This window comes from Cornus florida, unplaced genomic scaffold (assembly GCF_030987335.1).
Source record: "Cornus florida cultivar Cherokee Brave unplaced genomic scaffold, ASM3098733v1 CherokeeBrave_3.0.0_Hap2_Chr02, whole genome shotgun sequence".
Lineage (NCBI taxonomy): Eukaryota > Viridiplantae > Streptophyta > Magnoliopsida > Cornales > Cornaceae > Cornus > Cornus florida.
This window is the reverse complement of record NW_026775572.1, coordinates 34,583,719-34,606,159: the sequence shown is the minus strand read 5'-3', so window position 1 is coordinate 34,606,159 and position 22,441 is coordinate 34,583,719. Positions and strand designations below refer to the sequence as shown.

Sequence of the window (22,441 nt, the reverse complement as noted above, 5' to 3'; positions counted from 1 at the left end):
TGGGCCCCTCGGTACACCCGAACGGATGGGACGTTCGTGAAACCGAACGAGACCATGCTGAAGGATGGCCAGACCGCCATGGCGTACTATAGGAGCATGTGGACTCCGAAAGACCTTGAGGCGGCGAAAGGCCTATCCCAGAAGGATGTGTTCAGCCGCTTTCCCCAATCTGCCATGGAGGTGACTTTTATTTTCCAACTTATGAATTCTCTCATATTATTTGGTCTTACCTTCGCCCGACCCGACTATTGGCTTAACCGTTATTAATGTACATCTATGCAGACTTTGTTCGGAATGATGGCTATGCAGAAGCAGGTAGAGATGGGGAACGCCAGGGCTCGTAAGTTTTCTGATAGCCTGGAGGTGGCCAATAAAGAAAACGACCTTCTCGCCAGCAAGAATACCGAGGTACTAGCTCGGCTTGAAAAAACTGAACAAGAAAGAGATGTCCTGAAGAAGGAGAACGACTCTCTTCAGGATGAGAATGATGCCCTCCAGCTGGAAAAGAGCGTCTGGCAGACTGAGCGTGACTCAATTAGAGACGAAAAGGCAGAGCTCCAGCGCCTTCTGGCTGATGAACGGTCTGCTCGGATGGCTTTTGAGAAGAGAGCTCTGGACGAGCGTACCGCTCTGATTGATACAATCAGCAGAGTGAACGGTGGGATGCTGGCTCTTCATGCTCGGTTCTCAAGGGTCGGCGCTCTTAGATATGCTCAAAGATTCCGAGAAGGTTTCTCCGACCGAGTTCCGGATGAGGGACAGACCAGCTCCACTCCAGATGAGGTCGACAAGGATCTAGGGATCGACCCTCTGGGGGTCTATGTTGACCCAGAACCCACCGAAGCGGAGCGCATATATGATGAGTGCTAGGACATTGCTTCCTCAAGGATCATTACAGCTCCTCCTACCGCTCTGCCTCTAACCGCTTCTCAATCGTCAATTGTGGTACTTCCCATAGCCACTGTTGACGTTGAACCCCAGCAGAATGATTCTGTCATTCATCTTGATTCCCCACCTCGTGAGGGTGAGACGGCTGATGGGACCGAGGAGGCGGGTCGGCACAACCAGGATGCTGTCGGTACTGAGGCAGCTAGCTAGGACTCCTCCGGACTCTTCGATTCCATACTTTTTTGTAACAATGCGACTTGAATATCTCATTTTTTGTAAACTCAACGCTTATTATGAATGAAATGACAGAACTCTTTTTCCCTTTTCCCTTTGTGTTGTGCTCTATTCAACCTATTTTCAATACATATATACCTTTTCTCTCTTTTCTTTTATATTAACTCTGTCGTGTGCTTGTTTATGGCAAGTGATTTGCGTTCGGCTTGCGGTGCCAGCTGTCACTCTTCTTACTCAAGTGCCTGGCGCTCAGCTAGAATGCCACTTGCCACTTGGCTTTTCATTTTATATCAAGTGTCTGGCGTTCGGCTTATGGTGCCAGTTGCCACTTGGCTTTTCATTTTTAGCAAGTGTCTGGCGTTCGGCTTGTGGTGCCAGCTGCCACTTGTCTTGCTTAAGTGCCTGGCGCTCGACTAGAATGCCACTTGCCACTTGGCTTTAAATTTTTAGCAAGTGTCTGGCGTTCGGCTTGTGGTGCCAGCTGCCACTTATCTTGCTTAAGTGCCTGGCGCTCGGCTAGAATGCCACTTGCCACTTGGCTTTAAATTTTTAGCAAGTGTCTGGCGTTCGGCTTGTGGTGCCAGCTGCCACTTATCTTGCTTAAGTGCCTGGCGCTCGGCTAGAATGCCACTTGCCACTTGGCTTTAAATTTTTAGCAAGTGTCTGGCGTTCGGCTTGTGGTGCCAGCTGCCACTTATCTTGCTTAAGTGCCTGGCGCTCGGCTAAAATGTCATTTGCCACTTGGCTTTTATTATATATATATATATATATATATATATATATATTTAGCAACCCATTGAAGAAGAAAGTTATGTTTGTAAACTTCAGTAATTTGCACATTCATACGTACTTGATTGACAACAAACAATATCCAATTAAAGCCGAAACTTAGCTTTTATAGGTAGTACCTCTTCAGAGACGTGGCGTTCCAGGGCTTGCTGACCAACCTTCCCGCCATGGTTTCCAATGTATATGCTCCCTTGCCTATGACTTCTGCGATTCTGTATGGGCCTTCCCAGGGTGGCATCATTTTTTTGACTATCCCCACCTTTCTTTTCAGAACCAGATCGCCAGGGGCAAAATCCCTGTGTTTCACTCTTTTGTTGTGACTATTCGCCAATACTTGCTGATACGATACTAACCTTATGGCTGCAGCGTCCCTCCTTTCGTCTATCATATCGAGGTTCAATCTTAACATCTTGTCATTCTGATCTCGACTCCATGCTAAGCTTCTGATAGTGGGGACCAAGTGCTCAACCGGTATAACTGCCTCGGTACCATATGCCATTGCAAACGGGCTCTCCCCAGTCGGCCGCCTTGGGGTGGTTCTGTAAGCCCATAGAACGTTCGGGAGTTCATCCAACCACTTCCCTTTATGGTCTTCCAGCTTCTTCTTAATGCAGGCGAAAATGGTTCTGTTTGTGATTTCTGCTTGTCCGTTGGCCTGAGGATGACTTACTGCAGCCAACTTCTGGTTGATTCCATACTCCTCCAGCAGCTCTCTTACTTGCCTGCTGTCGAGGTTTGTGCCATTGTCCATGACTATTGATCTTGGAACGCCGAAATGGCAGATAATATTGTTCCAAATAAATTGTCTCACATGAGTCTGAGTCACGCTAGGATATGGTTCTGCTTCCACCCACTTAGTGAAGTAATCCGTGGCCAGTAACACATACTTGTTCTGAGCTCTTGCAGTTGGCAGAGGACCGACCACATCCATCACCCATTGCGCGAAAGGCCATGGCGAGGCCATTACGTACAATTCCTCAGGTGGTTGGTGGATCAATGGTCCATATCGTTGGCATTTATCGCACCTTCGAGAAAACTCCTCTGCATCTCTTGACATGTTTGGCCAGAAATACCCTTGTGTCATTGCTTTATGCGCTAACGATCTTCCCCCAGAATGATTGCCATACACACCCTCATGAATAGCCCGCAATACCTGCTGCGACTCCGCGGAGGTGACACACTTCAAGTATGGGCCAGAGTAGGACCTTCTGTACAGCTGGTTACGCACGATGGCGTACTTTGCAGCATTCTTTTTGAGTCTCTTAGCTTCATCCCTTTGCATAGGCAAAACGCCATCTCGAATATAAGTAATGATGGGGTCAATCCAACTCGGTTCATACGGTATGACGTTGACTTGCCAAGGGTCAGAGTCCAAGGGTTCTTCGAAAATAGATGGCTGGGTCAATATTCCTACTGGAATCACCCTCGCCAATGTTTCACCGGAACTCGAAGCACTACATGCTAACCGGTCCGCATCTGCATTCTGTTCCCTCGGTAACTATATGAATTCAATCTTTGCAAAGTCCTTGGCTTTATGCAGAACGGCAGAACGATATGCCCCCATCGTGTCATCCTTGGTCGCGTACTCACCATTTACCTGCCGAACAATCAACTGCGAGTCACTATACACAGTCAAACTTTTGACCTGTAGCTCTCTGGCCAACTTTAACCCATTTAGCAACGCCTCGTATTCCGCTTCATTATTGGTGGCTCGGAACTCAAGTCTGAGTGCTTGACTTAAAGAAGTACCCTCTGGGGTTTGCAGTTTGACCCCAATTCCAGCCCCCATCTGGTTAGAGGAGCCATCCACAAAAAGCTTCCAAGAGCCGCATCTAAGGTCTTCTTCCGTATCCTCGGAATCACATTCTAGCAGGAAATCGACTACCGCTTGCCCTTTGACAGCTGTTCTCGGCTCATACGTTATGTCAAATGAACTCAACTCTATGGCCCACTTTGTCATTCTGCCCGAGAGCTCTGGCTTGTGCATAAGCGTTCTAATTGGAAAAGTTGTTAGAACAGCTATAGGGTGGGATTCGAAATAATGCCTCAACTTTCTTTTTGCATTTACAAGTGCAAGTATCACCCGTTCGGCCTTTGAGTATCTTTGTTCTGCCTCTGTCATTGTTTTGCTTACATAAAATACCGGGTATTGCACCCCTTCCTTGCAACGAATCAGAACGGCACTTGTCGCGACACCAGATATTCCAAGATATAGAAATAACTTTTCTTCTGGATCCGGGGCTGACAGGACTGGTGGATTCTGCATATATTCCTTCAAATGAGTCAATGCTTGTCGTTGCTCATCCCCCCAGACCTGCCTTCCATGGCTCCGAATCGTGTCAAAGAACGGCTTGCAGTGATCTGACAATTTTGAAATGAATCGACTTAATGCAGCTATTCGTCCTGTGAGGGCTTGCACCTCTCTGATCGTCTTTGGCTCGGCATTCTTAATCAAAGCCTCTGCTTGAGCGGGGCTAACTTCGATGCCTCTGCGGTTGACCACGTGTCCCAAAAACTAACCGGAACTCACACCGAACGAGCACTTGGTTGGATTGAGCCTCATCCCATATCGCTTCAGTACATCAAATACATCTTGCAGATGCTTCAGATGATCATCCTTCTTCCTACTCTTTACCACCATATCATCAATATAGGCTTCCACAATCTTTCCCATTTGATTCTTAAAAATTTTGCTAACAAGTCTTTGATAAGTTGCTCCCGCATTTTTTAGTCCGAAAGGCATAACTTTGTAGCAATATGTTCCTCGCTCGGTTACAAAAGAAGTTTTTTCTTCATCTGCGGGGTCTATAGGGATCTGATTATAACCTGAATAAGCGTCCAGAAAGGTTAAACGCTCATACCCGGTGGTGGCATCCACCATTTGATCAATCTTAGGCAGCGGGAAGCTGTCCTTCGGACAGGCTTTGTTCAAATTGGTGAAATCAATGCATACTCGCCATCTCCCATTCTTCTTCTGCACGACAACGACGTTGGACAACCAATCAGGGTAGTGCACTTCTCTGATAAATCCCGCATTAAGCAGCCTATCGACTTCTTCCGCTATGATTTGATTGCGTTCTGGAGCAAATCTTCGCTGCTTCTGTTTCACTGGTTTGAAATTGGGATTGACATTCAGGGAATGACATGATACGGAGGGATTAATTCCAGGCATGTCTAGGTGACTCCATGCAAATACGTCGGCATTGTGGGACAAGAAATCCACTAGCTCTTGCTGCTCTTCTCTGGTCAGTCTTATACCTACTCTGGTAGTTCGTTCTGGCCTGGATTGATCAATCTGCACATCCAGAAGGGGCTCTTCGATTAAGTCAACTAACTCCTCCACCCTGTTCTGCTCGGGCGGAGGTTCCTGTAATTGTTATCTGGGGCTTGCCGATCGGACGGACGCCTTCCCTTTCCCAGCAGACTTTAGTGTGACGGAATAGCACTCTTTGGCTGCAACCTGATCCCCCCGAATGTCTATCACTTTATCTCCATCAGGTCCGAGGCACCTCATGACCTGATGCAGAGTTGAGGGTACACCTTGGACTCTGTGAATCCATCCTCTTCCCATCAGGAGATTATACGAGGGGTGAATTTCTACAACCACAAAAGTTTCCATAAGAGCTCGTTCTGCAGCTTGAACTTCTACTTCCACCATCCCGATGGGTTCCACCCTCTTGCCATCGAACCCTAACAGGGGATTTCCGGTGGGCTTGAGCCTCTCTGGTTTAATCTCGAGCCGATCAAATGTGTCCCTCGGCATGACATTCGCACTGCTCCCGGGATCAATCAGAACTCTGCGCACCAAGCAGTCTGCCACTGTTAAACTGACTACCAACGGGTCTTCATGGGGGACTTGAACACGCTGCAGGTCCGTCCTGTCGAACTTTATCTGCATCGACGTGATCTGCTAGTGTAGAGTATTCACACTACTGACCCTTTTCTTCATCTGCGCCTGCCGTAGGCGCGCTCGGAGTAGCTCATCTGACTCTTCGCTAGACTCGGGTCGACCGTGGATAGCATTGATTATACGAACTGGTTGTGAATTGTGGGAGCTTTGTTTGTGACTCCTTTTTATTTGTTCCGCCGGTCGATTCTGCTCTATCGCCGAGCCTTGAACATAACTCGCGAACTCCCCTCTAGCTATCAACATCTCCACTTGCCTTTTCAAATTCCTGCACTCGTAAGTCTGATGATCGAAATCGGAATGGAAAGCACAATGTTTAGTCTGATCCCTCTGTTCGAGGGGTTGCCTAATTGGCAGTGGTGGATGAAACTTATCTTTGTTCTCCTGATATAGCCTCGCCAGAGTGACCTTCAGCGAAGTAATCAGCTCTTCCTCCCTGGACCTCTTTTCTGCCTTCCAGGAGGTCTGACGCTGCGGCTGAATTTGCTTCTGCCTGATCTTTGCCTTGGACTTCTCCTCGGTCGACACAAGCGACGCTGTCCGAGCATTGGCTGCCTCCTCTTCTTCTAGGCGCACAAAGCCGTCGGCTCTTTCATTAAGTTCATCCATAGTCGTCGGCGTGTTCACTACCAGACTGGTATGGAACGGAGTGCCACGTGTCATGGCCAACTTGAAGGCTTGAACCGCTGTAGAAGGGTGGCATTCGATCACCATACTCTTAGTGAGATTAAACCTGGTGAGAAAAGCTTGGAGACGTTCATCTTTGTGCTGTCTCATTGTGAATAGGCTTGAGATGTCCTTTGGCGAACGCTTGTTCCCATAGTACTGACTTATGAACCGATCGCACAGATCTCGGAAGCTACCAATGGAGCTCTTATGCAAGTTCTTGAACCAGCTGAGCGCCGGTCCAGCTAGGCTTGTAGGGAAATATTTGCACATTAAAGCATCGTTTTCCGTATTCAGGGCCATCTTCAACTGGATATGGTACACATGATCGATCGGATCGGTTGTTCCGTCAAACAGAATAAACACTGGCATAGCAAACTTCCTTGGATGAGGGGCATTCAGGATCTCGTCAGTGAATGGTGAATCAACCGTTCGAGCTGCGGATCGGAGCGCTTCATTCTCTCTTTGGCGGCCAGTGGTAGCTCTGTGGGCTACGGTTCTGCTCTCCGAACCGCGATGAGTGATTGTAGCCATAGAAGGCCGGTAGGACGGATCGAACGACCGTTCCTCTATGAGCTCTCTTTGCCAAGGCGACGCAACTCGGCGGCGATCAACCTCTGTCTCCTCCTCTCGGTTGAACCTTTCCTGATGTGGATCTAAGGTCATGGCTTCATTCTGTCTGATCTGCTCATGTCGCGGATCAACGTGAGTCGATCCTTCGTGATCCTCAACTCGACGAACATTTGGCGGCAAATTGTCCATCATCCTTTCATCACGGTGATGAGCTGACTGATTGTTCTCGCCCTGCTCGCCATGATGCGCGATATTAGATTGAACACCTCCTTCACCGACCGGAAGTGGATGCGAAACCGCAGGTATTTGTTGATGTTGCATTCCAGCTTTCAATTCTGCATTCTCTTTTTTGAGAGCTTCGATCAAGTTCATCAAACTCCTCAAGCTTCGTTTGCTGGATAGCCTCCATCGGATTGGAGCTTTCACCTATCATTATTCCTGAACGGAGTAAAGGCATTAATCTCAGATTCACGAGTAGATCTGAGCTTCGTGAATGCGAATTTTTCAGATCTGGTTTCGAATTCTTCGAATTATGCTTACGGTTGACGAGATCTGAATTGTCCGAGTTCTAAATCTGTCAGATCCTGCCACAATCGAGCAACTCGTTGTTGCGTTGTTCCGAAGCCACTTCCGCCAAAGCAGCAGGAACTAAGATTCTTCCAGAGTAGGTCACAATCGCTCAGATCTGGATTCAACTCCCAAAGATTGAGTTTCGTTTTCACCAATTGGTCTGAATCCACACGATATTGATCAGTTGATCAATCAATCTTCAACGCTTCCCACAGACGGCGCCAATTGAAGATGCAAGAAATTCATACTCTCTTTCTCTCTCTAGAATTCTTACATTTCAACAAAAAGATCTCTCCCTTTTTCTTTCCATTCCTTCTTCTATTTATAGATTTTTACAAATATTGACGGATTGCTGGATCTGGGCCTGTTCCTCCATAAGTCCTGGTCACCTTCGATGGGCTTATTCGCGTTCGGCCCATATGGCAGTGTCTTTTTATGGGCCGACCCAGCCATACGGACCGAATGTCGTGTTTGCAAGTCATATCCGGCCCATGTCATCCTGGGCCTCCTCAATTATCATATATTTTTATAAGATGTTATAAGGTGAGATTGAGCGTTGTTTTTCTTTTAATTGTTGATATTATTTCTTAGACTAAAATTTTATTAGTATTATCATTATTATTATTATTATTATTTATTTTATGTGACCCTGAGACCATTGGTATACGACTAAAGTAAAGATTGGTTAAGATTTAAAGACCAACCTTTTATTTTCGCACCAAAACAAATATTTGAAAAAAAACAAAAAATCAATCATAGACAACTCATGCAGAAGATTTTTTTTTTTAAAAAAAAAACAAAAAATCAATCATAGACAACTCATGCAGAAGATTTTTGTTTTTAAAAAAAAAACAAAAAATCAATCATAGACAACTCATGCAGAAGATTTTTGTTTTTAGGTGGAATCGATTCGGCCGTCATAGAATAACTCTATATACTTATATTACATTATCTTATTAACATGTTTTCGATTTTTCATTAATATGAAATAAGTTTTTCATTTTTTATTCATAAAAAAAGTCAATAGATAATATACATGTAGATGCAGTATAATAATAATCTAAGTGGTGGCTCGCCATCCAGACCGGACCAGACCATGGAAAGTCCTATTTGAAGCTCCCTCAAAGTCAAACCTCTTCTCTCTATAGTCTCTCTCTCTGCACATATATATACACACACTGACACAAATATATATGATATATATGTATTACCTTCCCAACTCTCCTTCCCGCAACACCACGCCATCTCCGGCGCATGTTAGCACACGAGCTTCCAGAACATTTGAACACCAGTTGAAGTTCCACTAAATTAAACTGTATGTACTTACAATAGCTTCATGAGCAGCTACCAGAATAAGATTCATTACAGCCGTCCGATCGTCGGCTCAGTGCTCAATCCCACCTTCAGTCGCCAACATGCAATCCCTTTTCTCCTCATCCTCCTCCTCTCGCCGGCGATTCCATTCGCCGGAGCTCAATCAGGATCCAACCCGACCGGATCCGAGCTGTACAATTACGGGAAGTTCAACCCATCCATAGTGGTCATCATCGTCATCCTCATAGTCGCCTTCTTAGTCATGACCTTCTTCTCCATCTACATCCGGCAACGCTCCGACACCTCCGACAGCGTCTTCCGCCCTCCGGGCGCCGCCGGGAGGTCACGCCGTAACGCCGCCCTGCGCGGCCTCGATCCGGCGGTTATCGAGACGTTCCCGACCTTCCCCTACTCCGACGTGAAGGGGCTCAAGATCGGGAAAGGGGCGCTAGAATGCGCCGTGTGCCTCAACGAGTTCGAGGACGACGAAACGCTGCGTTTGATCCCCAAGTGCGATCACGTGTTCCACCCCGAGTGCATCGACGAGTGGCTCACCTCGCACGTGACCTGCCCGGTCTGCCGGGCCAACCTCGTCCCCAAACCCGGCGAGTCCGTACACGTCCCCGACTCAGGCCCCGAAATCGAAAACCAGGAGAACGACGACGTGTCGATCCGAATAGCAGGAGATTACGAGCTGAATGGTGAGGGAGAGACACGTGTCACGCATCGGGTGGTGGAGCGGAACTGGAGTATGCATCAGAACCGTCCGCCGAGATCGAGATCTGTACGGGCACGATTGTTCGGGAGGTTCCCGCGGTCGCACTCGACCGGGCATTCAGTGATTCATCCGGGAGAGAACGTGGAGCGGTTCACTCTGAGGTTGCCGGAGGATGTGAGGAAGCAGGTGTTGAACCGGACATTGAGCCGGACGACGAGCTGTGCGGTGGCGTTGCCGAGAGAAGGCAGTTCGAGGAGAGGTGTAAGGCACTACAACCGGCTCGAAAAGTTGGACCGGGAGGTGAAATCGGACCGGTGGGTTTTGTCGATAGCACCGCCGTTCTTTTCGAGGGCGTCGTCGGTCAGGTCTCCGAAGGTGGTGGCCGATGACGGTGAGGGAACGTCGGCCACGGCCGTTAAAATGACGTCAAATTATCTGGACCGGAAAGATGAAGAGACCGGGTTGGTGTAGAGTGGGACTCGGCTCGACCGCCGGTTTGTTTTTTACTATTTTTTTTTTTTTTTTTTTTTTTATTGGAATTTTTACATTTACTTTTTATTGATAGTGTGACACGAAATTAGTCATTGGATTAGTAGAAGAAAATAGAGTGGTGTAAAATTTTTATATGTTTATTGTTATTTTTGTTTAGTCTGTAGTATAATATTCAGCTATAACGAATTTGAAAAGTAAGCAATAATTATTTTGAATTAACATGACCACGACCACATTTGACCAATTCAATTAGAATGCCAAGTTTGAATTGGTCTTTTACCCAATTTGGTTTTATTCCAGTTTTTGGTTTGGTTTTTAGACATCGTTGTGATTAGTTGTACTTTTGTTGACTTTTGTAAATTTAGATGTCCAATTTCTAATGCTATTTGCGTATGTGATAACATATTTTAATTTTTATGCCAATTTATTGAATTTATTTAGTTCAATGTAATCTCATGGTGGGTGGTCTTGCGTCACTACATTGGTGATTTTAATATATATATATATTCTTCAGTGGGGGACAGAGAGTACTAAACAACATGTAAAATGTAAAACATTCTAATCCTCGAATAACTATTGTTGTCTTGCCCACCTTTTTTCACTTTTGTTCTTTTTCTTTGTTGATATTTTGAAAAGGACAAGTAAAAAGTACAAACTTGTTTGAAATCATTAACACCAAAGAAAAAAAATAAAATAAAAAAAAGAAGAAGATGAAGAAGAAGAAAAAGAAATCATTAACACAAATTACACAATTATGTTCTATCCACTGTTTATATATCTTTCCATGTCAAGAAGAGGACATGTACATCAGTACATGAATGATAGACTACTTCTGTAGCTGTTCATTAAGGCGTTCGATACAGGATTGACAGATTATTGTGATATATATATACACACACTCACTCACATATATATTGTCCTTTTTCACTATGAATGGATCATTGGATTTCTACCATATTTATTTTAATAGCACCAACCATCTTTGATTGAGGCACTGATAAACATAAACTCAACTTTAAGACAAAGACATGCCAACGACTCTTTCTTAAATGTTAGTGGATAAAGTGAAAACAAGTAAAAAATCTGCCCTATATAAAAAATTTGTAAAACAACACCTCTTACCTAAGTATCTACATATAAATTCTTATAATTCAAAAAATTGTAACAAATTGTCTTAATTAATTTTGGTTAGGGGTGACAAAATGGGTCATGACTTACCAACTCGTTTATATTCGTCTGTTTAAAAATGAATATAGGTGAATTATTTAAAAATATGGGTCAAAATGGGTGACCCATATTCAACCCATTTTTATAAAAAGTTAAATGAGTTGAATATGAGTTATTTATTTTGATTCATATTTCACTCATTATATAAGCGATGCACAATTTTAAATCATCTATATGACTCAAATTCACCTATTCTTCTTTTCTAAAATTTTCTTACACAATTCCAATTTTTTTTTTTTTTCTCTCTCTCTCCCACTCTCTCTAAAATTCTCTCTCATAATCCTCTTTCTTTCTCTAAAATTCTTTGTAGTACTATAGTATTACTTTGTTACATCCACAACACATATACAATGTATTCGTGTGTATTATATATATAGGAATACCCGATTTATTCATTTAATTTTTTATTCTATAAAAAGTTTAATAGATGATTTCATATATATATATATATATATTTTACCTTCATGCATGTCTAGTCATAAAATAAAATAATATAAATTTAAAGAATTTTTAAAATAAATTAGAGGATTTACTATTACCGGTACATATCTTTACAAGTTTTTATCCATTTAAAATAAAAAACTATAATAATGAGATTATCTAAAATAATAACATTTCTTTTTCCTAAAACGGGTTGGTGGGTCATGACGGGTTGACCGGACCATTGTGACTCAATCCATATTTAACCTATTACAAGTGGATTGAATATAAGTCACAACCTATATTCAACCCACCCAAATGTGACCCTGCCCAAACCCAACCCACTGGTTTGCCGCCCCTAATTTTGACCAATGTTTTGTATATAAAACTCCAAAGTATATTTAAGGGCATTTTAGTCTCCAATGTATTTTATTAAAACCTAAAAATTCCAAAAATATCCCAAAACTCCGAAGTTTTTATATAAACCCTAATTTTTTTCTTTTTTAGAAGTCAATGTTTTTTATTTTTATTTATTGAAGGCATTTTAAACATTTCAGTTTTCAAATTGAAAAATTGTTTGAAAAACATGGGGGGATTTTGCTGTTTTTTTTTTTTTTTTTTTTTTTTTTTTTTTACACTTTACCCCTTGTTAATTCTATTATGTTTTCTTTGTTAGAGAAATTTGAGCGAAATCTTATATTATAAATTTTGGATGTGCGAGATTATTTTTTGTTAATAAAATGAAGGGGAAAAAAAAAAATTACAATGACACTGACGACACTGACATCATTAATAGTTTTAGAGTAATAATAGGGAAACCGAAAAAGAATTCTTGAATTAACATCGAATCTAACGTGCTTCGCTATACTTGTCATTTGTTAAATAATTATTTTTTGAAAACTGTTTAAGTAGATGAGGTGGACAAAAATATGTCAGATTCGGTGCTTATTAGGGTTAATTCTTCGATCTCCCTATCATTATTTATAGTTTTAAGACCGTTGCTAACATTACTCTTGTCACTGTTACAATTGAAAGATTGATTATCCAACCTTTTAACAACAAATGTTGCTTTTTAACGACAAATGCAACATGTTTTAATCATATTAATTGATAGGTTGAAAAGATTTCAAATTCAATAATGATTGTTGCTAATTTTGAAGTTGCATTTATTATGTATCAATCCAAATATAGGGTTATATATAGTTTTATAAGTTGCTTTCACAGTTATATATTCGTTTGAAAATGTTCAATCACACTTTGATCTAAAGTTTTCTGGTACAAAACCTGTTGAAATCAAATCCTCTTAATAAATGATTATTGAATTGAAATTATGAAAAGAGTGAAATTTGTAACAACAAAGAATAATAATCAGTATTATTACAACACCAAAACAAATAATTAAATAAAAACTATCAGTTAATCAATGCGAATAGAAGAAAATCAATGTAAAATGAAATGAAAAAATGACATCATCTGAATCTCACGTAGACATACTTATTATTGTTATGTTGAGTCCATTGTTTAGTCGGTCTAAACTTTTTAATAAAATGTGAAAATTCATCAAGAAGCAAGGATTAAAAGTTAAGAGTACGAGGATAGGTATATATTTAAATTTTTTTTAAAAAATACCTCACTAAAATGATAATATTGGATAATTTGACTTCTATTTATAATATGATAATTATTTACAACCATTGATATTGACCAATAATAAATGGACATATCCTATTTTAATTATCAAATCATAGATGGTAATTATAAAATGAGATCGTCTCTAATAAGACATCTATATATGTATTACGGTTAAATGTAAGTAGAGTTTCCATTATTTTTTATTTAAAAAATATTATTTGATTTGATTCAAATATATATAAAATACCCAAAAAAAAAAAAAAAAAAAAAAAAATTGTGTTTAGCACAACCTTCTTCTATATCTAATTTTTTATTTTTTATATGATATTATTTGACAATAGTACTGTTTGTGTTCATGATTGACGAGAGATAAACCTAAAACAGTAAAACTGAATGCAACATGTTTTGCCATATTAATTAATAAAATTTCCTTCGGAAACATATTAATTAATATGTTTAAAAGCTTTCAACTTAAAAAATGTTTGTTATGGATGGTTTTACTTACAAGTCGCTTTCATAGTTTTATATTCGTTTGAAAATGGAAAATCTTAATAATATGTGTCATTCCTTGGCGCGTCTATAACACCACTCAAACTAATTTAATCCCACTATCTGTGTTTGTTGATGACAGCTCAATTGTGGTTTGTTGGTAGTTATTGTTTGAATTATTGGGCTTCATTTTAGGTATTTTTAAAAAAAAAAATAAAAGATTAAGAAGATTTTTAAAATTACGCTCATTAAAATGATGTTATATAAATGAAAATGTCTCTTAATATAAATTTAGCATAGAATGTGATTTTCTTTAAAATTATTTTCATTGGCAATTCACTATCAATGAGTTACTCGACTTCTTTATTTGAATGCGCTGCAATCTCATCGAGGTATATTTTCTTTTCTTTTTTTATTATATATATATTCATACCCTTTTATATAAGAGTCTTAGATCATGAAATCGATCCTGTAATTTATTTTTCTTTTTTTCTTAGAAAAATAATTATTATTTGCATACGTGCTCTCTTGTGTTGTATACATGTGAATGAATTTTTTTGTTTTTAGTGTTATGTGTGATCTTTATTTAATAATCATCGATGTTGTGTAATGGTGAAATTTGTACGTGTGTACTTTCGGTTAAAAATATATTCCCTCTCATTTTAAGGGGTTAAAACACAATGATTGTCACATAAGTTACTACATAAAAACTAATAGGATGAAATGATGGAATTACTATGGCTATGTTCTCCAAAAATAGATTATTTCTCATCTTAAGGTGTTATATACGGAAAAACTAAATTTGTTCTGTTGCCTTTTACATGGCTTTTGAAATACACCACATGGAACTGTCTTTGTCCCTTCTCTGTGAGCCTTTTACATGGCTAGTAATCATGATTATTCATGAGCACGTTAGTTCAAGTTTGAGAGCAATTATTAATCATTTTGTGTAAAATAATATTAAACTACGTATGAGGGACAAATACTCAATAATGCAAGAATGTTCGATTATCTACTTGAACAGGAAAGCAAACAAAGATTTTGAATAGTGGGAAGAGTATCTTGCTTCAGAATTTATTCTATACTGCTATATATATATATATTTCTTTATATATATATATATATATATATATATATACCCTTTTATATAAGAGTCTTAGATATCAAGAAATCGATCCTGTAATATATTTTTCTTTTTTTTTTTTTCTAAGAAAAATATGTATTATATGTAAAATATTATTTGCATACATGTTCTCTTGTGCTGTATGATTTTGTTTTTTTGTTATCGGTGTTACGTGTGATTTTTGTTTAATAACCATCGATGTTTCGTAATGGTGAAATATGCGTATACTTTTGGTTAAAAATAAATTCTCTCATTTTAAGGTGTTAAACTCAATGAATGTCACATAAGTTTAGTATGGAGAACCAATAGGATGAAATGGTGGAATTACTACGGCTATGTTCTCCAAAAATAGATTACTCATCTTAAGGTGTAATATGCTTGGGCATCCAAAATTTCAGTGCTTTATGTTCACTTTATTCTGTTACCTTTTACATGGCTTTTGAAATACACCACATGATTATTCATGAGCACGTTGGTTGGAGTTTGAGAGCTATCATTTTGTGCAAAATAATGTTAAACTGCATATGAGGGACAAATACTCAATAATGCAAGAATGTTCGATTATCTACTTGGACAGGAAAGCAAACAAAGATTTTGAATAATGGGAAGAGTATCTTGCTTCAAATTTATTCTATACTGCTATATACCATAATGAAATGAAAGTACATTATTTAATAAACATGGATTTTGCAGTTTTGAGTTAACAAAGTACTAATGTGTTCCTTAATTTTCTACAATTTCTCTTATTGGAGTACTAACGTAGGAATGCATCGGTAGGATGTTTTTGCTCTGAAATGCACCGGGACAGTTTGGCACTCCTTTCATGTGGGACAGGAAAGCAATGGCTATGGCTAGAGCAATCCCATTTGTTGGTTTCACCGGCAAGGTGAAACACTGGTTCACCGAGTTGTTTGGTTTGGACATAAGCAATGCAGTTCCCAAACAGCCCCCTAAGACCTGGGATTTATTTTCGGAGTACATCTGAAGGAAGTGGAGGCACATACAGAAGAGGGATGCTTCACCAGAGGGATTAAGGACTGCACGACGTCTGTCATTAGGGGCCGGTAATCTGCTTCTGGTTGCACACACATGGCTGCAATAGCTGCTAACTGCCAATACACAGAAACGAGAATTATACGCCTGCTTAGTTTGTCACTCGGTAAACAGTTCTCAAGGATTCAGAAAAGAGCACAGTTCTCTTGAAACAAGTATTTGACGACGGTGGTGAGGATAGAATTAAACTATGATAGAAAGCCAAACAGACCTGGATTAGATCCTTCTTTGAATACTGGCCTTGGAGTGTTGGATCAACCATTTGCACTACTTTCTCTCTCTGGGTTAGCCTTGGAAGTGCCTGAAAAATTATAAAACATCAGTTCAGCAGTTTTCAGATTTGCCCCGTTGCCCAAGAAATGGATACATGTAGATAATGTTACGACAAACGCAGCAAATCCAAGATAGAATTAAAAATTACGAAAGAAATGTAAACGCACCATACAAAGATTTATACGTGGTTCAATAATAGGCTACGTCCATGGTTGAGATCCGGCAAAAGTTTTCACTATGTGTAAAATCAGAAATTACAAATTTTCAGCCCCCAACTCTCTTTTTGTACGAATTTCAAAGTCTCTTTCTTACCTTACCCCAAACCTTATATATTGGGTTACAAGAGAGTCAAAAAATTTCCTATCCGTTGCGACGCGGAACCAAATTTGATCCACAACATCACGGATACAAATTAGGCAATTTTCAATCACATTGCTGTGAAATCTGAGAACTTTGCTACTGTCATGCCTAATGTCCTCATCTTTGCAGTCTTTCAAGCCCGAAAAAGGGAGTTTGGTTACATTAATAAGGTAGTTGACAACCAATGTAAAAAACTCTTTAGTGTGTTTGGATAAACAGGAGGGAGAGGAAATGAAATAATGGCATTATCTTTCTTTCCTTTCCTTCCAACATTTAATTTAACGCGTTTATCAGACCTTTATGAACATAAAGTCCTGATTTTGAGACCTTTAATTCAATGCATTGATCAGACCTTCAGCATTGATAGTCAATAAATTTTGAGAGCAAGAATGATGGATGTGATTTACTGACCCAAGAGGCAAGAACATGTTCTCCAACAGGCAACTTGGTATCAATTGGTGCACGCCCTGTTAAAAGCTCAAGAAGGACCACACCATAGCTGTATACATCTGATTTTGTGGTAAGCTTACCTGTTGATGCATACCTACATTGCAAAAATTTTGAAAATTAAAACAGTCAATGCTAAATATATTTACTATTTGAAAGACTCGTGCTTAAGAATGAAGGGTCTGTTTGGAAACATAAAAACACTTTTGTTTACTTGTGCAGGTTGTCCACAAGGAGACAATTAGTATGGAAGCATAGCTAACTTTGGGATTCAATAATTGAAATGGAATATTTGTATCCGAAACAGCCCCTAAAGATTAGAGAAAATGACAGCCTGCATTGGGGGACCTTGGCCTTACTACATATGGGCATGTTTGTACATGTGCAGTTGGTATGGTAATGAAAATGAGAGATGTATGACAGATGAAGCACTCACTCGGGGGCTAGATAGCCGGTGGTCCCCAACACGCGTGTTGAAATTTGGCCATTCATCTTGTCTGATCCTGTTTTGGCCAGTCCAAAATCCGATATCTTGGGCGACAAAAAATAATATGGAATGAGATTATAAAAAATGACTTCAAAAAATTAAATATAGTAGGCAGTATGGCATTAAATAGAAAAGAGTGGAAATAAAGAATGCATGTGAACGACCACACTCCTGTGAGATCAAGGCAATGGTGATGACCATGATGATGAGAATCCAATACCTTGGCTCTGAAATTTTGGTCTAGGAGGATGTTGCTGCATTTGAAGTCGCGGTGGATGATGGATGGCATTGCATGCTGCTCGTGGAGGAACTCGAGGGCTCTGGCACAGTCGAGGGCAATTCTCAACCGGGTACCCCAATTCAGTGGCGGTGGCTGGTGGTGGTGGTGGAAAGGGTGGAGGTGGTTGTGGAGAGTGCCATTGGGCATGAATTCCAATATTAGGAGACGGTGGTGCTGGTCTGCACAGTAGCCAATCATCTTCACTAGGTAAGGAGAGTTTAGGCGGCTTAATAAGTCCACCTGCCCAAAATGTCAAAATAGGCTTTTGTCACGTAGTTTCACAACCATGTGCAATGAGGCTTTTGTCACATAGTTTCACACCCATGTGCAATAATGAATAGAATTTTTAATGCAGGGTAGATAAAGGAGAGAGAGAGAGCGTGTCAACATTCCTGACAGTTTTTGATTGCTACTTGATGTTATAAAATGCCAACAGCAATTAGCAAGCTTGTATATGTGTGTGTATGTGTGTGTGTGAGAGAGAGAGAGAGAGATTAGACAATTTTTTAATTGTGAAGTGAGGTTAGAGGATGCCAAAAGTGGTGGTGTTTGTGTTAGCACCAATTTATTATTAAAAATGTACGAGTAATAAAGCAAGCAGAGGAATGACGGCTACAAAAGAAAGAGCTCTATTTTTTTCATACACCCTCGAGAAACAAGCACAAAGTTAAATGGAAAGTTGTAATTTACTAACCGAAGTTAGAAATACTTGTTTTACAGTTTTTAAAAACAATAAAAGAAACCAATAATTACATCTAAATAGTCATTATAAAATAATTACTTTTAGATTTGGTCACCTAAAGTTCACAAGGCTTCTAATCTAATGGTAAAATCTTTTCATTTCGGGCATAAGCAAAAACGTGTATGAGTATTTATCCAAGACTAACCTCGGTCCGAAAAGCGCGTTCCACTTGCTTTCCTTCCCTGCGCAGCAACTTAATAGCCGCCACAGTCCCATCACTCAGGACCCCCCTATAAACCACTCCGAACCCTCCATTTCCTATCACATTTGTCTCACTAAATTTGTCTGTGGCCACTTCTAGCTCCTTGTATGTGAATACTTGCACTCCTCTGAATTTGGTTGCAGGGACACGCCCTGAATTCGCTCCATTTAGACACCCACCCGCCATATCTGTTACATTGTCAAACAAACACCACATCAAATACATACACATATATATATATATAATTTTAAATTAAAACAACCATACAAACCAGAATTTAAGTGGAAAAACCTTCAAGCGAGAGTTTAAAAACCAGAGGACCTAGTCAGGCAACTATTTGATTATATGATTATATATGTAAATATATGTTACATTGTCAAATACCCAAATCAGAATTATGGAAATGAATTGTAATTTAAGAATTTGGAATTGGGATTTTAATTACCTGGGCTAGAATTGATGGTTATGGTGTTATGAGCAATGAACAAGCAATTTCTTTTGTCGATGCATGTGTTGTTGGTTTTGGCAGTACTACTTCCATTGTTTTTCGCGGATTTTAGACGTCGAAGCACTACAATGATGAGAAAGATTGAGAGAAGCAGGATGGCTATGATGAATGATATGATGATTATGAGAACTGAAGTTGGAGGGAGAGTGTCATGGTGGTGGTTATGGGGTTGTGATTGCTGTGATGAGAGATGGTGTCTGTGGGTGTGGTATTTTTCTGCAGCAGCAGTGGTGTTAGTTTCCTCCATGTGTGTGTGTGTGTGTGTGAGAGAGAGAGAGAGAGAGAGATGCAATATGGATTGTGAAGGTTGTGTTTACTTATGGGGAGGTTGGCTACCCTTCCTAGGTGGTCATCTTGCCTGTATGGACACATGACTCTCTCTCTCTCTCTCTCTCTCACACACACACACACACATGCAATATGGACTTCAGTCTGTCCCTTCTTCTGTATTTATGTAAGGTGGAGTCTTTTTCTTGCTTATGAGGAAATTTTTGGAGCTTTTGTGTACCATTTCATCATATGTCTCTATACATTTATATAAAATTAGCTAAAATAATAGTTCATTTTCAATAAAAAGCTAATATAGCAAGGTAAATTAATATAAGTTTTGCCAAAATTGTATCATCTGATGAAACTTTGAGGGAATAATTTACGGAATAAAGTTTTATTCCGATTACTGAATCTTTGAGCTTTATAATTAGTACGAGGCCAGCTAACCCAACTATACATGGTCCATAATTAGTTGATGCTGACAAATCAATCATATGTTTGAAAAAGAATGAAACAAAAATATATCAGTTGATAACTTAGTATTGATGAAATGACATCAACGTGAGTGTTACGTAAATGTAAGATGTCTATTGATATTTTTTTTCTTGGTTGTTTAATCGGCCTAGTGAGATTACTTCACAGGTGTCATTCTTGTTGATTGGATTTTTTTTTTTTTTTTTTTTTTTTTTTTTTCTTAATTAGGTTCTTGGAGCTACCAGCTAATTTGATATTAACTTGTTGTGGGATACTTGACCTTATTAATTTGTCGATGGGGACTTGACTCTTGGGTCTATAACATTCTTTGCATTGTATAATTAAGGTAATATAAAATTTATCTAAAATGAAAAAATTTAGTTGAAGTCCCAAAAATTTTAATGTTTTGATTGATAAATACATCCATAAATATTTGAAAAATCATTAGCATTTTAGTAAGAGTATCTCCAGCGGCTTCTTAAAACACTTTTTTTTTTTTACGTAAAGTATACATTGTCCAGTAGTATACATTAGCATGTGTAATTTTTTTTCTTTTTTTTCTTGTTTTTTTTTTTTTTTTTTTTTTATCTCCAGCAGTATGTTAAGATACACTGTTACGTCACCAATGTGTAAAATTATTGTGTATTTTACACAAGTTTTTTATACCACCACATCAATATATTTTCTTACTCTCCCTTTTTTCTCATTCCATTAACTAATCAATCCTATTTTAAGTAAGTTTGTAAAAATTATGTGCACACCAAAATTTTTGTGTAAATCAATTATGACACATCATATTTACACAAAAAATATATATATACATAATTATTGGAGATGCTTTAAGTGTTTAATAAAACTTTATTTAAAAAAGAAATGGAGTTAAATGTTTGATTCTATCATTACCAAAAAAAAATAAAATAAAAAATAAAAAATTCATGAAAATCAATTGGTATATCATAAGTAATGTGAATATATTATTCAATAACTAGAGTTTCTAAAAAAAAAAAAAAAAGAAAAAAAAAAAAAAAGAAAACTTGGAGTATTTGGGCAATGAGATGTGACATTGGTCACATTGTTTCAGCAATAGACATGAAATGAAGGGGTGGAGCCAGAGGGGGCTAACGGACATGGCCCTCTCAAATTTTTTTTGAAACCCTTGTTTATATGGTTACTTAGGTAGATCCATAAAAATAAATGAATTTAATGAATTTTATTTTATTTTCTGTTTAAATAAATGAGCTCAAAATCACTTATTTTTGAATTTTTTTTTTTTTTTTTTACCAAAAACTCATGTTGTCAAGCAGTGCCCTAAACGACACTGTTTCCTGACGATTGCAGTTGAACTTAAAAATAAAAAAATATAAAAAATTTGCTTAGCCCAAAACGACGGCATTTTGGAAAACGAAAAATAAAATAAAAATTTACCCCGATCGAGGCTTGAACTCGCGGTATTCCGCGAGTTAGATTGCGAGTTCATGTGGGCCCGTCCAATTAACGCCAACCCGCTACAGGGGCATTTGAACTGTTCACTCACGGGAAGGCCCTTTGACTAGGCCGGTGCAGGTGCTCTTACGAGCCAAAATATTCTCTAATAACAATTTTCGTTATTCCTTGGGATTCATCAATTTCACCACTTCCTACAATAAATTTCACCACTATAATGATAAAATTTTATCAATCTCAAAAAGCAACAGGAAAATCGTTACGGATAGGATCTGGTTACCCTTACCACCCCTCATGAGATAAGAAATATGCCCTTTTGTTTGATAAGTCGTACTGTTAGGATTCCCTTATCTTAATGCCCGCACTCCATTTAAGAATACTCGCAGAATTTTGCACCCACGTGAATGAGAACTGCAGTGATTTTAGTTTTGTTCTAACATTTTGAAGAATTAGGGCATCCATATCTGCCTGTACTCGGGGGATACTAGCAGAGTTTACCTTAGATGAGTTAAGTAGTGTACTTATATATTGGTACACTCTCGAGTCTCTGAGTCAGTGCACACATAAAGACTGCAAGACAAATCTGTTTTTAACAGAATGATAAAAGTACAAATAACCTAATGCTAGGTTTTAGGTTACCGAATTTGCGTCTTGAATTTGACGTCGGAGAAAATTTAACACAAGTTTTGAACTTAGTTTTCTTTAATCTCAAATTCAAGGCACTGACTCAGTACTATTAAACATAACATAAATAGTTAGAATAAGACGTTATTGAATTTAGTCGGGTAATCAAGTGACAATATATGATTTTTAGTGGATGTCTGGAAAAAAGCTCAGTGTCATTAAAATTATCTAAACGT

At 39.1% G+C, this 22,441-nt stretch overlaps 2 protein-coding genes across 2 annotated transcripts; one reads left to right on the top strand and one right to left on the bottom strand.

Annotated features, from left to right (window-relative positions):
* Positions 1 to 8,680: 8,680 nt before the first annotated feature.
* Positions 8,681 to 10,554, top strand: LOC132294646 (E3 ubiquitin-protein ligase ATL6-like). The gene has a single exon (XM_059792568.1). It carries the CDS (start codon positions 8,964 to 8,966, stop codon positions 10,128 to 10,130), a length of 1,167 nt encoding a protein of 388 aa, XP_059648551.1. The 5' UTR covers positions 8,681 to 8,963; the 3' UTR covers positions 10,131 to 10,554.
* Positions 10,555 to 15,634: 5,080 nt separating this feature from the next.
* Positions 15,635 to 19,801, bottom strand: LOC132294645 (probable serine/threonine-protein kinase PBL7). The gene is made up of 7 exons (XM_059792567.1): positions 19,332 to 19,801; positions 18,830 to 19,074; positions 17,883 to 18,182; positions 17,612 to 17,706; positions 17,140 to 17,272; positions 16,307 to 16,396; positions 15,635 to 16,151 (listed from the first exon to the last, which is right to left on the bottom strand). Exons 1-7 carry the CDS (start codon positions 19,639 to 19,641, stop codon positions 15,993 to 15,995), a joined length of 1,332 nt encoding a protein of 443 aa, XP_059648550.1. The 5' UTR covers positions 19,642 to 19,801; the 3' UTR covers positions 15,635 to 15,992.
* Positions 19,802 to 22,441: the final 2,640 nt, after the last annotated feature.